Source organism: Squalius cephalus (assembly GCF_949319135.1).
Source record: "Squalius cephalus genome assembly, chromosome: 8".
NCBI classification, from domain to species: domain Eukaryota; kingdom Metazoa; phylum Chordata; class Actinopteri; order Cypriniformes; family Leuciscidae; genus Squalius; species Squalius cephalus.
In genome coordinates this window covers 38,073,424-38,090,567 of record NC_137129.1, presented here as the reverse complement: position 1 = coordinate 38,090,567, position 17,144 = coordinate 38,073,424, and the positions used below count along the sequence as shown (strand labels likewise).

At 37.9% G+C, this 17,144-nt stretch overlaps 1 protein-coding gene across 1 annotated transcript; it reads right to left on the bottom strand.

Annotated features, from left to right (window-relative positions):
- Positions 1 to 1,797: 1,797 nt before the first annotated feature.
- Positions 1,798 to 14,570, bottom strand: thrap3b (thyroid hormone receptor associated protein 3b). The gene is made up of 11 exons (XM_079879664.1): positions 14,299 to 14,570; positions 11,564 to 11,710; positions 9,950 to 10,726; positions 8,924 to 9,499; positions 8,660 to 8,835; positions 8,382 to 8,493; positions 8,198 to 8,273; positions 6,921 to 7,081; positions 4,978 to 5,260; positions 3,273 to 3,419; positions 1,798 to 3,078 (listed from the first exon to the last, which is right to left on the bottom strand). Exons 2-11 carry the CDS (start codon positions 11,683 to 11,685, stop codon positions 2,848 to 2,850), a joined length of 2,661 nt encoding a protein of 886 aa, XP_079735790.1. The 5' UTR covers positions 11,686 to 11,710; positions 14,299 to 14,570; the 3' UTR covers positions 1,798 to 2,847.
- Positions 14,571 to 17,144: the final 2,574 nt, after the last annotated feature.

Sequence of the window (17,144 nt, the reverse complement as noted above, 5' to 3'; positions counted from 1 at the left end):
GCAGCACGTTTGAGCTTCAGCAAGAACCAATGAGGTTCATTCTCGTGTTACGCAGCACGTTTGAGCTTCTGCAAGAACCAATGAGGTTCATTCTCGTGTTACGCAGCACGTTTGAGCTTCAGCAGGAACCAATGAGGTTCATTCTAGTGTTACGCAGCACGTTTGAGCTTCATCAAGAGCCAATGAGGTTCATTCTCGTGTTACGCAGCACGTTTGAGCTTCATCAAGAGCCAATGAGGTTCATTCTCGTGTTACGCAGCACGTTTGAGTTTCATCAAGAACCAATGAGGTTCATTCTCGAGTTACGCAGCACGTTTGAGCTCCAGCAAGAACCAATGAGGTTCATTCTCGAGTTACGCAGCACGTTTGAGCTTCAGCAAGAGCCAATGAGGTTCATTCTCGTGTTACGCAGCACGTTTGAGCTCCAGCAAGAACCAATGAGGTTCATTCTCGAGTTACGCAGCACGTTTGAGCTTCAGCAAGAACCAATGAGGTTCATTCTCGTGTTACGCAGCACGTTTGAGCTTCAGCAAGAACCAATGAGGTTCAGTCTCGTGTTACGCAGCACGTTTGAGCTTCAGCAAGAACCAATGAGGTTCATTCTAGTGTTACGCAGCACGTTTGAGCTTCATCAAGAGCCAATGAGGTTCATTCTCGTGTTACGCAGCACGTTTGAGCTTCATCAAGAGCCAATGAGGTTCATTCTCGTGTTACGCAGCACGTTTGAGTTTCATCAAGAACCAATGAGGTTCATTCTCGAGTTACGCAGCACGTTTGAGCTCCAGCAAGAACCAATGAGGTTCATTCTCGAGTTACGCAGCACGTTTGAGCTTCAGCAAGAACCAATGAGGTTCATTCTCGTGTTACGCAGCACGTTTGAGCTTCAGCAAGAACCAATGAGGTTCAGTCTCGTGTTACGCAGCACGTTTGAGCTTCAGCAAGAACCAATGAGGTTCAGTCTCGTGTTACGCAGCACGTTTGAGCTTCAGCAAGAACCAATGAGGTTCATTCTCGTGTTACGCAGCACGTTTGAGCTTCAGCAAGAACCAATGAGGTTCATTCTCGTGTTACGCAGCGCGTTTGAGCTTCAGCAAGAACCAATAAGATTCATTCTCGTGTTACGCAGCACGTTTGAGCTTCATCAAGAACCAATGAGGTTCATTCTCATGTTACGCAGCACGTTTGAGCTTCCGCAGAAACCAATGAGGTTTTTTCTTTGTCTTTGAAAAGTCTTTGAAGTGTCTAAGTGTCGGTTGCGTAGCTGTCAATGGGGGGACAGAAATCTTTCAGATTTCATCAAAAAGATCTTCATTTGTGTCCCGAAGATGAAAAAAGTCTTACAGGTTTGGAACGACTTGAGGGTGAGTAAATGACAGAATTTAAATTTTTGGGTGAACTATCCCTTTAAATGCAATATACTTGCTGTAAATCAGGGGTGTCCAATCCTGCATCTGTAGGGCAACCTTCTTCCAGAGTTTAGCTCCAATCCTAATCAAACACACCTGAACCAGCAAATTAATTTCCAGGCAGATGTGTTCGAGCAGGTTAGAGCGAAACTCTGCAGGAGCATGAATGGACACCCTGACACTTAAAATGTTTAAAAAAACAAAACAGTAACTGTATTGCACTGCAACATGAGATTTTAATCACCAAACGCTCACATGACATTGTATAACTAGTACTACAGCTGAACCTCATCATAAAGGCTCTTCACTAAAAGGCACCAGCTGTTGAGAGCAGCTGTTATAACCGATGTGTCTTACAAGACCAAGGCAACTCGAAAGAAAAGATTACGTGTAAAACAGAGGACGGGCTTTATTTCAAATTCACCATGGAGACTGAAAGCACTGAATTAGTTTGTAAATGTTAACAGAACGTCACAGCGTTACAGTATAATGTCATCACAAAGCAGGATTAAAGAAAGCAGTCAGTCCCCCAGAGTATCCTTACAACACAATTGAACAGTGCAGCATACAGAGATCAATGGAAGAAAAACCACATGATCTAAACACATGCAGCATGAACTATTTTACATTTTGGTTGATAGTTTAAACACAATGCAATAAATGCTTCATTACAAGCTTCGTCTTGCATGTTTCTATTATTATCTACACTTTAAAATCAGATGAATGATCTAAAACTGACAAGATTTTTTTGCTCAAAATAGAAAAAAAGAGTTATTTTTTTAAACTTCACAAAGTAATTAGACTATTTTAAGTCATTAGTGGCATCATTTAAGGGAAGAAAATTAACTAAATTGGACGTTAAATATAGTTGAAAACCCATTTGTTAGGACAAGGACAATCTTAATCTGTACATTTTTTAACAGACACTTTTCTGGAGAAAATCGGCCCAGTACACAGTGTATTGGTCCGCAAGGGATATGCTCCAATAAGACTGAACCGTACACCAATGACATTATAAAATAAAATGGGAAGAAATATAAATGAATGAATTTACATGCAATTCCAAACATATAAAGGGGAAAATCTACTGGCAGAAATGATCAAAATTAAAAGTAAAAAAAAAAAAAAAAAAAGGAATCATAAAACTACAGTTAAATCTAAGGCACAAGTGCACCGATTTTTTATTGCACTTTTTAAATGAAAATCAATTATGAATGACTGAATTTTTTCCTTCAAATCATCACCCCCCACAACCTCGAAAACAAGCGAAAACGTCAAAAACTGAAAAAGTAGCAGATTGTGTGATGCTATAAACGACATGGCTCTACCGTATGGGGCTTCACAGTCCAACACCTGAACACACGAGGATGCATTTCTCACGAGGGCTCTCGTTGAGTTAGAGACGGTAGAGGAGAACAGACACAAATGGTTGCTGATCCGTCTATGGCTTGGAAGCAGGGCTTTCCCCAGACTTTTCGTCATCTTTGTGCTCTGAGCTGCCATCTCCCAATTCTCCCTCTTCAGCGTTGCCCTGGAACATGTCGTGGGTCCACTTGGGGCTGCCGCTGCTTTTGCGAATAATGAAGGTGCCCCTGCTGCGGGGGAAATTGCCTCTGCCGCGCCCCCGAGTGTCCACCCACTTCATCTCCCCTTCCTTGTCCCGGTCGTCATGCTGCAGTTAGACGAGAGAGAAGTAAATTGAAACTCTCCTATTGGCCACCATGCAGCTTATTCTGTCCCAAAATTGCGCACTTATACAGGAAGAGACTGTCTGAGTGACATGCGAAGCAACCAACCACCAGTTTTTGCTTTTAGCGTAAAGTTTAGGGGGGCGCGTGTATCTGAGATCAAAGCTAGTAATCACACCTGGAAGTACTTCCGACTCTTGGGGGTGTATTCGGGGTCCCACTCTTCCTCTGGGGGGCGTGAAGGGCCGCCCATAATTGGAGGGTTGTTATTGGTGTTGTTGCCAGGGTAATTTCCTCGGTTCCATCCTCTTCCTCTCATTCTGGGCTGCAAATACAAGAGAAGCACAGATCAACTGATATATGAGAAAACAACTTCAGGATCATCGTGCCACAAATACAAAAGCAGGCGGAATTACAGAATCCAGTTGTAAAAATGGAATTTACTGTATAACGCGGAAAGTCTCGGAATTTGGCACATTTTGGATTAATAAACCAAAAGTAGTTCTACATACAATTAGTCAAATTGTGCTATGGAATAAGTAAGGGATAATGTACATCCAGCTGCTTATCTCAGAATAAACTTCTTAGCGCGCCAAGTTCAAACTAGACGGACATTTAAGGGATACAGTACAGTCATACCACTTACACATAAATAATTATTGGGGTAAAAGATGTTGGTTTCAAATTAAACTGTTTTAAAATCATACCAGTTTGTCATCTTATAATCCAACAGTGTACAAAACAATAGTCGTAAAAAGAAAAACCGTTCCTAGCAAGCGTATAGTGCTGCTGACTTCAGTAACCCGGATGAGCCTGTTTTATGTTTTCAGCGGGTTTTGTCAGGGAGTAACATGGATGGCAGGATTGACCAATCAGAATCAAGTATTCCACAGAGCCATGTAATAATAATAATCTGATTTAAACCAGTAAAAAGACTGCTATGGAAAAATGAAGTCTGCATTCCACATGAAAGTTTTACTCAAAATAGTATTATTGTACAGTAGATCATACTTCTCGAAGTAATGATAAAATGTATTAAAACTATTTTTTATATAAATTTTTCATCTATGATTGAATTTAAACAGTAAACTTCTGTAGTGCAGAACTTTGTTTGCCAAAAAAATTGAGGTTACACTTTATTTTAAGGTGTCATTGTTACAGTAATTATATATTTAAGTACTGAGTAATATTAAGCAACTACATGTACTTACTGTAGAGTTAGGGTTAGGATTAGGATTTGGTTGAGGGTTAGTTGCATATAATTATGCATAATTTACTGTTATTACTATGGTAAGTGTACATGTAACATGTAACAAGGACACTGTAAAATAAAGTGTTACCAAAATTAATTACACTTTAAAAGATTATATAATTTAAGCATTCATTTGATTACCACAATTTTTGATAATATATTTGTATTAAATCATGAAACACAGAATCCAAAAAAAATTAAAAGGGAAAAAACTAAAAATCTGAAAGAATTACATTAAATTTCATTGGTCACTATTATTGTTAGTTTTAATAAAATATTAAATGGTTTTGAATTCAGTTAATTAGACATGCTATTTATTAAAAACTTTATTAAAACATATACCATTAAAACCAAATTAACAAAAGAGAATTTGGGAAAAATTGTATTGATCCTAAAATATAATGAGCTGCCTACCAAAACAACATTTCAGATTAGGCTTATTTATGATAGCTTAGCAACATGCTAGCATCAGACTCTTTCTCTGAAAATGAAAACACTCAGGATTGGGAATGAAGCCAGCGAGGAACAAAGCTCGACATTAAGCAGTGATAACTGCATAAACAAATTCCATCTGTGCCTCATCAATGATCAATAATTCCTATCAATGTCACGAGAATTGTAGAATACTCACAAATCCCCGATCGTAACCCCCACGACCCCTGTCATATCCTCCTCGGTCGTATCCTCCTCTGCCTCTCTCATAACCCCTGTCCATGTGGCCCTCATAGTCCCGAGGGCCGCGCTCCATGGGCCCGGGAAACTCCCGTGACCCCAGGCGGGCCTTGTTAAAACCCCCTCCTCCTTCCATGTGCTCCTCCGGATGGTACTCTTTTCCTCTGTATGGATGAGGAGAGGGAGAGGAGGAGGAAGATGAGGAGGAGGAGGGTGAGCGCTCACGCTTCTTCTTGCTTTTCCTTCAGAATGAGGGAGAACAGAATAAAAAATAGTCTATTGAGTGACTGTGAAATGATTCTGTGATTAATGCATGTTTTGAAATGATAGAATAGCCGAAAGCCTAAGCAAACGCTGTAATAGAAGCGATTCTACAACAATGATGATCAGTAGGTTCACTGAGGTGAATATGAGGATAAAGATGACATGAGTGTATACATTTGCATTTCCCAAAAGAGATAGTAGTGCTTGAAAGGCAGCAAAAGAATGAGTGTTAAACCCAGACTAAGGTTTTAGGCTATGATTCGATGGAAATTAAAAGCCACATCAGAGCTGCTTTGCCATCTGTTGGACGAGTATGAGAATAGACACACAACATGACACCATCTTTGCATTATAAAGTTAAAAAGAAGAAAAAAAACAAAAACAAATTGCAATTAAGTATGCAAGTAAATTCAATAAAATGTCAAATCCCAATTCGGTAAGCCAAAACATTAATAATTTCAGAAAAATGACTTGCATTGTACATACATACATACATACACCATACATGCATACATACGTATATGAGGGATGGGCACAAGTACTCAAATGTGATAGTGACGATTGATCATGAAAACAATGATTGCCCTGACTAAAAGAATATATTTGGGTTTTTTTCTGATTGGTTAATCACAGCATTTTGGGCGGTACCTGAGGTCTGATTGGTTAGCATTAGACCGCAGCAAATGAGGCCAGTGTGAAAGCACCCTTAGTTGCCCGTGTATCAGCGTTAAGGGAAGAGCAAATCCACAACGGGATCGAGTTACCCTTTCAAACTAGCACGGTGCAAACCTCATGTGTGCATTCGTGTCCTTTTGTGCAGATGTAAGTTGTAATAGGTGGTAGTCTATATATCAGATTAATCTAATATGGGATGCGTTTGGTTAAGTTTATTAACTCTCAAGCAAATCGCTGCAGGGTGGTGTTTATTCAGAGTTTCAGCTCAAATGCAGAGACGGTCAGTTTCTTTTTCAAAAACATTGATGCATCATAATCTAGCAGTGTGACTGAACATATGACTAGAAAAAATAACACTGCTAGATTATGATGCATCAATTTGTCAAGATTAATTTTCGCAACAGTCTTAAAATATTTTCATTATCTTTATTTTTATTTGTCAACATTAATTTTCATGTTTTTATTTGTCAACATATCAGTGATCGAAATGAGAAATTGACAAAAATGCCCATCCCTAATAAATATTATATATATATATATATATATATATATATATATATATATATATATATATATATATATATATATATATATATATATATATATATATATATATATATATACACACACACACACACACACGTAAGGCTGAAACTATCTACAAAATTTAAAGTGAGTCTGTACATTTAGCTGAATTAGAACATTAGAACTAGAGAATTACAGGAATTACAATATAGAACATTAAAAATAGAATGTTTGAAGAATAATACAGTGCTGCCTTCCAAACATGGTATTAGATATGAATAAAGTGTTCCACTGTCTGTAAATAAAACTGACAAGTTAAATCAACATTCAGTCACAAATCATCACAGTCCAGTAAACGGAGACAATAAGACCCAGGCACAGAAATCAAGTTCTATTCAAATATTTTTCATCAGAAAGAATAGGACATCTTTAACATACTTTGATTTCTTGTGTTTGGAGGATCTGTCAGGGGAGAGTTCATGACTGGGCGTGCGTGAGCCAGCTGAACTCTTTCCCCCCTCTCGTTTAGGATCCTTTTTACGGCGCTCAATAGCCAAACGAAGGTCCAAAGATTCGCCCTCATGTTTTTTACCATGATCCTGTGGAGACACAATAATGTCCATAATAATTAACACATTTGATTTCTGAATCAATACAGTGTAAACAACTAAATGTACAAGTTTCTTTATTTTGTGTTGAAATATATGATTTCAACTGAACTTAAGTTTAAAAGGATAGTTCAGTCCAAAAATAAAATTGTATTAATTTAAGTCATTACAAATCCATAACTTTCTTTTTCACAAATGATGATGTTTAGCAGAATCTCCAGCATGCTCTATTCCAAACAATGAAAGTAAAGGTTGACTACTTTGTTTGGACACAGCAAACTTGACACAGCATTCATCCTCATTCAATTGCAAAGAAAGAGCATGTGCGAGAATCTGATACAGATTTGAAAGATAAAATCATTTTTGTGTGAACTAACCCTTTAACATTATTTTAATTAATATGTTATTAATTTTGGATTAACCTAAACACAAAAAGAAGAGATAGAGAACATTTGTCTCACACTGAAATGGCAGATGCTTATGACAATGACAGTCAAAACCCAGCTGAAATACTCCATCTATTGGTCATTTTTAGGAATAACCTCAAATTCAATCCTCATTTTTAGTCACCCTCTATGACTTCACAGTTTTGGCTGATTTTAGCCAAGTTGTGATGGAACCAATGAAATATGTGCAATTTTAATAAATAATGTGAACATAATATATTCGACACCCACTGAAAATGTGACAGACGTCTATCAAGACATGTGACAAAAAACGAACCAAAACAAAAACGCACAGATCTCATGGGAAAGCAGCATGCTCCATGCTTTCCCAATACTGATTAGTACTGAGCCTCACTTTTTTTTTTTTCATAAACACATTTTTGAGGAGATATACTTACTATTGCATTGGTTAGCGGTCCAGTGAAAGGCTTGGACACAGGATCAATTTTCACTTCCTTTTGTTTAGCCATTTTGTTTGGGCAAGTATGTACCCACGATTAATCATACGACAAACTCTGGAGGGTGAGAGCGTAACGCTCAGTAATACAAGATTGAGATTGGGGCTCTTGTGCATTAGCATTTTACACCTCATAGCACATTTCTGCAGTTTCAGTTGGTACACATTTGGGCAGGAATTTCAGATTTGAAAACGCTGTGTCACCTTGTAGCTGCTCTCTTCGAAATCCTCAAACAGGTGAGAGTGCTTCTTAAAAGCACTGGGAGACACATCGATTCGCCTGTGAAAGAACATGCAAAAAAAAAAAATATATATATATATTAAGAAAGGACAAGAGGAACAAGGCATCTAAACCATAAGATACATGAATGAGTGCAAATACACCTACCTGTGGATCTCAGGACTCTTTCTCGGCTTCATCATTTCCATCTCTGCAGCTTTTCTTTGGTATATTCCAAATCGCTCATTCAGAGTCATCCCGGATGACTTGAAATGTTGAGCTACAAGAGAGTAGAAAAAGAAAATTTCTTACATGCCACCATTTTAATAAATTCAAAAATTCTCCATATTTTGCAAAGAAAAATGGCACCTTGAGGCACCTCAAAGCACAAAGTGCAGAATTAAAATGTAAAATTGCACATAACCACTAGATTGGACTGGTATTACCTTTAATATGATGTACTATGGTGACTATGTGTTGAGCAAATAGCTCTGAAGGGCTCCTGCGAAGCTGAGCAGACTGAATATGCTGGAAGATCGAGCGAAACTCCTCATGATCTTTTTTACCAGGGTGCACAAGATCCCGTGACAAATGTCTTTCTTTAGCTAATGGACCTGATGAGCTGAGGGAAAGCAGTGGAGTCATACACATGTATCCAGTTGTCATACATTAAAAAAAATTATTATAAATCATGATTTTAAAATGTATACCTTTCTCCACCATCAGTGAATGCCTTTATACTGAAATTAAAGTGTGGGTCTTTCTTCCCTGAGGATTTAGCCGGGGGCGAGGCCTCTCTTCCAGCTGGAAACAGTGGCCTGCCTCTATTCTCTGACACACTAGAAGCAGATGGAGCGGATGGACTGATCCTGCTTTTTTTCTTTTCTTTCTTCTTGGAGGCCTTCTCTTCTTTTCTAGAAGCATGCTTCCGACTGCGATAAAGTTCCTCATCCAGATCCTCTTCTACATCTTTGTTGGCCAGATAGTCGTCCCATTTCCCGAAACGCTCTTCAGTTAAGCCCCGCATCGTGACAATGGTTTTTTCTTTATACTTGGATTCTTCCTCAGTCTTCCTGTCTTTCATTTCCTGGCGATACTCCTCTTCCTCAGCATCCAGAAAAGGAAGTCCTTTGTCAGTCTTTGAGCCGTCGTAGCCAGCCTCAGACGCTTCGAACATGCTCCTCGACTTACTGCCGCTCTTTTCGCTGTCAGCGTCGCCCAAGCTTAAAGACTCACCCCTTCCGTTATCCCTGTCTGATAAGGGCTTTTTCTTTTCTGCCAAAAACCTGAGGTGGACGATCACGTGTTAATTATTATTAAGGAGCAGACTGTATTAGAAAACATTCACATTTTCAAACCAGTTGGCACTAACCTTTAACAGCAAAACAAGAAAGCCTACTTACAACAACAATTAAGACATGCGCACAATTATGGATCAACTTTTCAGCAATGCAGACACGACTAACCAAGATGGAGTTTTTTTTTCCATACTTACATCAATAAAACTTTATCTCCTAAATTATGGGATTGCAAACAACCTCATAGCACAGGTAAAGGCCCATTTGTGACATTTGACTTTGAAATTAGCTGGTTTCCATTATAAGCTCTATTCTTCCAAGGATCTTTGTTGCTGTACAAGGACTAAACACATTTGAGAGAATGATGATTGATTAAAAACTGCCTGGAGGACAAAAGAAAAGAGGGAAAACATCCAAAAGCCAAAATCAAAAACATACTTTTTGAAAGCAGTTGAGATGGAGGCCGATTTGTCTTCTGTCTTCGGGTCGTCTTTTGTGAAGAACCCAAAGCCAGTTGGTGTTGACGAACTTGACGTCTTTGCCGGTGGACTTTTACTGGCAGGGCCAATGCTTCGCCACAGTGGACCACCGTTGCCGGAACCTCCAGAAAGAGACACTTTAACCTCTGACTGACTCCCAGCAGATGCAACACTGCGTTTGGGACTGCCATCGTAGTCAGATAGGCCTTCCCACTTACTACTGGGTTCCTCTGGGCTGTTTCCTGTAGGCTTGGATGCTTCCTTGCTGGATCCTTTGTTCTCACCCGGTGAAGCCTTTCCTTTGGCTTCTTTGGCATGAGGTCGTCCCGCACTTGAGTTGCGTCGTCGTGGGGACGAAGAGCGGGAGGAGGAGCTGGAACGTCTGGAACGCCCCGAGGAAGATTTACCGGAATGACGTGAATGGCTTCGGCTTGGTGATCTTTTCCGTGGTGTGTGGGAACGCGAGCGCCCCCTCCTAGGGCTGTACGAGTGGTCGTATGGCTGTTGCTGATCTCTATGGCCGTGCCAGTTGGAACCATGGTTGGAACGGTAACCATAGTTGCTCCCACCTCGATAATAGTTCCCTCGTGGGAAGTAGCCACGCCCTCTGCCCCGGTTGTACTGAAAGGGCCTCCGGTAGCCACGGTTATAACCACGGTTATAACCACGATTGCCCTGGAAATCTCTAGAAGGATAGTTCCTCTCCCTGCTGTGCGAACGGGATCTTGATCTAGAACTAACAGAAAAGAGGAAAATGCAAAGCACAGAAAGAGGATTAGAGCAAAATTAGATAAAAAAAAGAGAAAGATGCAGTTATGATTCATGACCACATGATGGCGCTACAGAATCAAAATTCATTCAAATGGAACAATTCACTTTTTGGGTTTTTGCAATGAGCAAAATGTTTAAAAAGTGTTAAATCACTTCATGTTGAATTTCACAACTGATGCAATTCTTACAACACCTTTTACCACAGAATATAAGATTATGCCTTCTTCACATCTTCTAAAGTTGCTTATGGAAATTTCCTATAAATGGAACTGCAACTTGAATTCATTACCTAAACCTGGTGGCAATACATTAAGTTAGGACATTTTTCAAGCTTTGCTATAGGCACTGTGGTCCAAATTTACCAGTGACTAAACCAAACATTCACTAACAGGAAAATGCCTTACCACTTGCGCTTTTTGATTATTAAGAATAACGTTAATCGACCAGCATAGCAGGATTGTGGAAGAGACTTGCTAATCCACATGCAGTGGAAAGAGGTAGACACAGCAGACAAAAGGAAACCGTTTTTAAACTAACTCTTACTGGACACGTAAAAAAAAGGGAGGGCTGTTAGAGGAGAAACACTTACAAAAGGAGAAGCAACCTTCAGGAAAAATATGGTCTCTCATCTCAGTGCTATTTTAATATTAAATGACTATTTCAAGAGCAGGATAAAGCTCTCTAATGCAGCTGTTTTTAAACTGAGTTATGTCAGTCTTAAAATCAGACTTCTCATTTAAAATGCCATTCAATCATCAATTTGTTGCAAAGGAAGTGGCTGAAATCTATTAAATTTGCCAACCTGTAGCGACGCTTTCTGGATCTAGAGCGGGAGCGAGTCCTCGAGTGAGATCGTGAGTAGGACCGTGATCTAGTCCTAGACCTGGAACGGGACCGAGAAGCAGAATTCGGGGGCTTGGACATCTCTGTGCTCACAGTATCTTTAGACCTGAAAAGAGAATCACATGAACACAAGGCTATCACACTCGCACAGTATACCATTATAAAACAAATGTAGGACTAGGACTATGGAGAAAAGTCCCCAAGAAAGGAAAAAACAATTAAAAGCCCCCCCAAAAAAACTTAGATGAACAAAGTCATTACATCTCAATTATCTTTTTATCAATTATCAATAGGGCTGCAATCAATAGAATCTTCTTTTATTATTGATGAGTGACTTTGCAGTAGCAAAAAATATATATTTGAAACATTTACTAAATATATTTCTGAAAATCCTTCAGGTCATGCATTTATATTCATTTATGAGAAAGATAACTAGGCTATCCTTATATATATATATATATATATATATATATATATATATATATATATATATATATATATATATATATTAGGGTTGGATGATTAATCGAAAAGTAATCGAATACCGAAATTCAGAGCCTATAACTGACGTAATTTTACCAAGTTGGTTATTTCGGTTTTTTAATCCTATTAATATTTCCGCCCACTGTGTGTTAATATTGCTACACAATATGAAAAGGATTATTATTTATTATTTTAGAATCACAATGATAGGATTATGCAACTCTTTCATTAGAAAAAATAACCGTGAACATATTTACAGTATAAGCCTTGCCAGTGACATATGAGAAAGAATTTTTTTTTTTTTATAATCGTTCGATAATTGTAATTGAGGTAACTTGTTCGATTAATTGCGATTATGATTTTAGCCAAAATCGTCCAGCCCTAATATAAATATATATATATATAAACATTAAGGAAAGTACTGACAGCGGATTCTTATCAAAATCATTAGTAGCCCTAATATAAATGCTTTATATAAGCCATTCTGAGATCTATATGGTTGTAAATTTATTTACATCTTTGTTTTGGGCATTGTCTAATGTTTTTTTTTTTCAACACAGTAATATTTATAGGCCTTGCTGACAATGATTACTGTTATCTCTCCATTATACTAAATTAGTATTGAACACGGGCACCTGCCAAAACAAATTCCAGTTTACGGTAACTGATGCAACTAAAACACACTATTTATCTTCAAACATCTGCACCTGATTTCCTAACTGATCAACATTTACGATCAGGGTTTATTTTACCTTGACCCACTACAAATTTATTCTGTTTGTGTTGACCAGATAAATCAAATATTAACAACAACAAAAAACCCTGAAACTAAGCAGCAAATAAGGACAAAGATGAGAGCCAAACAGATTCAACGAGCTGGAAAGTATGGGTGAAATAGTTTCAGATCCTTAAACATTCAAAACAATCACACTTCCTTTTAATATTATGCAAATTAATGCAGAAGTCATTTGCAATACAAGAGTGAATATACAGCCAGTGCATTTGCAAAACATACAAAGGACTGAACAGTTTCTGAATAGAATATATAGCAAAAATTGCTTGCATAAGCTGGTCAAACAATTACTCCACGAGTAACATCACAAAGCCTGGTTTTCCAGTGCATTTATCTTGTAACATGAGTAGCCGAAGTTAATTGATACGCAACATTCTTCAGTGTGGGATACACAAGGTGTGTCTTCTAGTATGAAAGACTTGTGTGCGTATATGTCTATGTATTTGCATCGGGGGTCAAAGCAGAACAGGAAAAGCTGCTGCCAATGCCAAACAATTATCCCCCAGTCATTTAGTGTAAGAGGCAGTCCAGCTCAACCAGTGTAGCTAGATACTAATCTAGCCAGGAAATACTTAGGAAAAAACATTTGCATTGATGCAATCATCAGTACAGAGCACATTCACTGGCAGAGTCTCTGAACATATTGAGTTGTCTACCTAGCCACTTTAGACTCCATATGCACCATATGGGAAGTTCAATAGACATTTTATTAGGTTTTGAGACAATTTGAGATCCCAAAATTAGGTCCCTAGATGCTTAAAAACCTCCAAACAAGTGACTACAGACTAGGTATTGTTTTGCCGTCTAGATAGAGAAATTGTGGAAAACACTATTATTCTTCAGATCCGTTTATATAGTAATATCTCAATGCAAAAGCCAATAAACAGCGAAAAAAAAGGCCATTTTATAAGACGTATTTCAAACACTTTCGTTTTCACTTCTTTCGTGTTAAGGGTGAAAAGGAATGAGATTAGGATAATGCAATCACAATAGAAATGCAACTCCGACTTGACACGATCATCATCTGCAGTCATCCTCGCTCAGGTGTGTTTTAATAACAAAATAAAGGATATTTACAGAAATAAAATGCATCACCCTAAACGTGTTCAGAATAACAAAAAACATAATCTGGATGAACAATAAAAGGAATTGTATTGGTTTTTGCAAGTTAAATAACTCAATCACATTTTGTCGCCCTTTTATGCTCCAAAATACAGAATATTACAAGTCATATTACATTTCTACTGTTAGCCGCTATGCTAACATTAGCCCCTTTGCTAATCTGAAACGGCATAAATCGCGCAAAACCAGACACAATATCAACAAAATAACATGAAACAACATTTTAAGGAGAAACACCAGCTGAGAATATTGAGAAAATAGTGATATAGTGTTAAAATGTGTATAAAGAGACTCACCTGAGAGGCTAGTCAGATGTGATTAGCGCGAGCTCACGAGCAGAGGCGCTGCGAGCACGCGACGGAGGAATAACGTGTATTATGCGTCGTATGCGGCTCAATGTACGTCTGATTTGATTTATTCTGCTCTATTTCGCCCTTCTAACCTAAAAGGGTTCAGTTGTGAAATGTTTCGGAGTAATGAAAATGAGAAGTGCCCATTTGGTCGCCTCAGGAAACGCAAAGGCTTCGTTCCGAGACAGTTCAGCTTCCTGATCATTCAACGCAGTAAACGCGCGCGCGCGCGCACGCAGAGGATTATACACGCCCCTTTTTTGGTATTATTTTTTTATTTAATCCTTTTCTTATAAAACTATAGATGTTGAATCGAAAAAAATTAAAGTATGAAGGTTTTTATGGGCCTGATAGAGATAGTCTGCGTTTACACATTCTTCAGTCAATTTCGAATTACACAGAATTCCTTGGGCCTACATTTTAACACAACTACTTTTTTCTCTCTTGAATTAATTTTCAAACAAGACATGCATGTTAATATAATATATGGCTATTTTCTTTGCTCTGAGCACCACTGCAGCATCTACACATGGTAAAACAGACACAGCGCCTCTATGTCAGACACCTGTTGAAAGCTTCTCATACTGACAGCTGAAATCACAGGCCGCTGAGCCAGTTCAGAGAAATCTGTCCAGCACCAGGCAGTATTTCACCGAGAGAGGAAACACAACGGAGTCAGCCTACATGAGCCAATCTGTCTGACAACACGTCTGCTAAAATACTATTGTTACTGATGCATATGTTTCTGTAAGACAAGATACTGGCCTTTTCTAGGGGTTCCTTAAAAAATATATGAACTATTTATATATTGTTAGAAAATATGAATGAATGTATTGCATAGGTCTCGCCCTCCAACGTGTGCACGTGTTTCCTGAATGTGTTTCAGGAAGTTGGATACAGTTTTAAACATTGCTAGCTAGCCTATATGCTAATCTCCATTTCCTTTTTTAGATGGTTCATTTTTCTTCTTCTTTTTCCCCTCTCCTTTGTTACACTGCAGCTACACCGATTTTAAATTACCGGTACAAGGTTGAGAAACACAACTAAAGGTTATTCTTGGCATAGTCTCATACAGTACACTATGCATGTTGCTATAGTATGCCATTGACAATGGCTTCCAATAATCATATTAAAAAACAGAGATAGATAAACATTCTTCTCTAAGACTGCTGGCAGCTGCAAAATAGTAATCCGCAACAGGGCCAGAGAACGTTTCTGGTGAAGATCTGCAGTGTGTATGTTACAACTAAATATAAAAATTAAAAATGTATATGATCATGTCTTTAAATATATGTATATGTATATATATGGAGATTCAGGTTGATAGGCCTAATTATTATATATCCTAATTGTAATTTTGGGATCATAAACCTGAAAGCCATATACTTGGAGCCAATTTCAACTCTGTATTTAAATCACCAGAGGTCTTGCCCAAGGGGTGTATGATATCAATTATGTCAAAAAAAAGTATAAATAAATAAAAATTGACCAATTTGAACTCTATTCTGTCATTCATATGGCCTGAACACTGGAGGCCTGTAATGTTATCAGTGAGTGTCATGTTCTGAATAAATGAAAGATCGCTGCGCAGCACGGCTGCAATCCTGCCTGTCATTTTGGCAAACTGTTTACATTCCCAAACTGATCTAGGGGGGTAACTGCATCCAGACAGTTTGATGTTAGCTTAATTCATCTCCAATAAAGTCTTTATTTTTGATGTAGATGAACTACTGAATGCGCCTGGATGCTCAAACCTGAACACATGCAAAGCAGAAACGTGTGTGATGAAACAAAGCATGAGCTAGAAAAAGCTTTTCGATGTGAAAAACCACAATTAAATATCTACATGTGCACCACAACCAAATTTAGAGTGAGTTCCTGTGTTATATATTTCGAAAGAGTGTAGCACACGTTCAGTGGAAACTTCATCTTGTGGTTTTGTGTTCAGTTAAGAACTATTTTTCCATTCTAAAACCCATGTGCTGTTTCTCCCCACTCTCTGTTCAGAAGCAATGTCTTTTAAAGCCATATTTCTCTTTCAGGTTTCTACATCCCATGAAAATGATTTAGGACAAGCTAGCAAAAAATAAAAACCTTTGAGACATTTTCTCAATGTTCTGCTTAACTTGCAGGGTGTTTAGTTTGTCCATTTCCAGGCCTTTACAATTTTAGTGAAGCCGCATGAGTGCATGCATACATTTTCATCTCAACAATTATCACATTAAATTATTCTTAAAAACATGTTCAAACATGCACAAGAGAAATATGAACAAAACAAAGAGAGCAGCCTCACCTCTAGTGTTCAGGAGTGGAAGGAATATGACAGAAAGCAAAAGTAAATGCAGCGCATATGCAGTGAACAAAGAACTTCCTGTATTTGATGGACGAAGCTATATATGCGAAGTCATTTCTTGTATGCCAGATGCATTCAGCCTGCTATATGAAGTTTATTAAAAGAACCAACTACACAAAGTGTTTATTATTGGTCCTTCCATGAGTAGAACATTATTATTAGAGCTTCTGACTGTCACCAAGCTCGTGAGGGATAAGCAGAAATATATTGTATATTTAGAACAGTGTTGTCACTATTAACTTAAAACAGTATTTGAATAAAAGGTGAATTTGAATTAAATATAAATATTAGATGAAAAACTTAAAATTGCCTTGGAAACTTATTGAAATAAGTTTAAGTTGATGTATTAAAATTACTAAAACGGAAATAAAAAAAATTAAAGCTAAATAGAAATATTTCAAAAACTAATAAAAATGGCAAATGCAAATAACAAAATTAC

Coding starts and splice junctions, on each gene's coding strand:
- thrap3b (XM_079879664.1), bottom strand. CDS start 11,685: ATGTCCAAGCCCCCGAATTCTGCTTCTCGGTCCCGTTCCAGGTCTAGG. Junction 9,500..9,949: donor ATCTCAACTGCTTTCAAAAA/GTATGTTTTTGA, acceptor CGTCCACCTCAG/GTTTTTGGCAGAAAAGAAAA. Junction 8,274..8,381: donor AAGAGTCCTGAGATCCACAG/GTAGGTGTATTT, acceptor GTTCTTTCACAG/GCGAATCGATGTGTCTCCCA.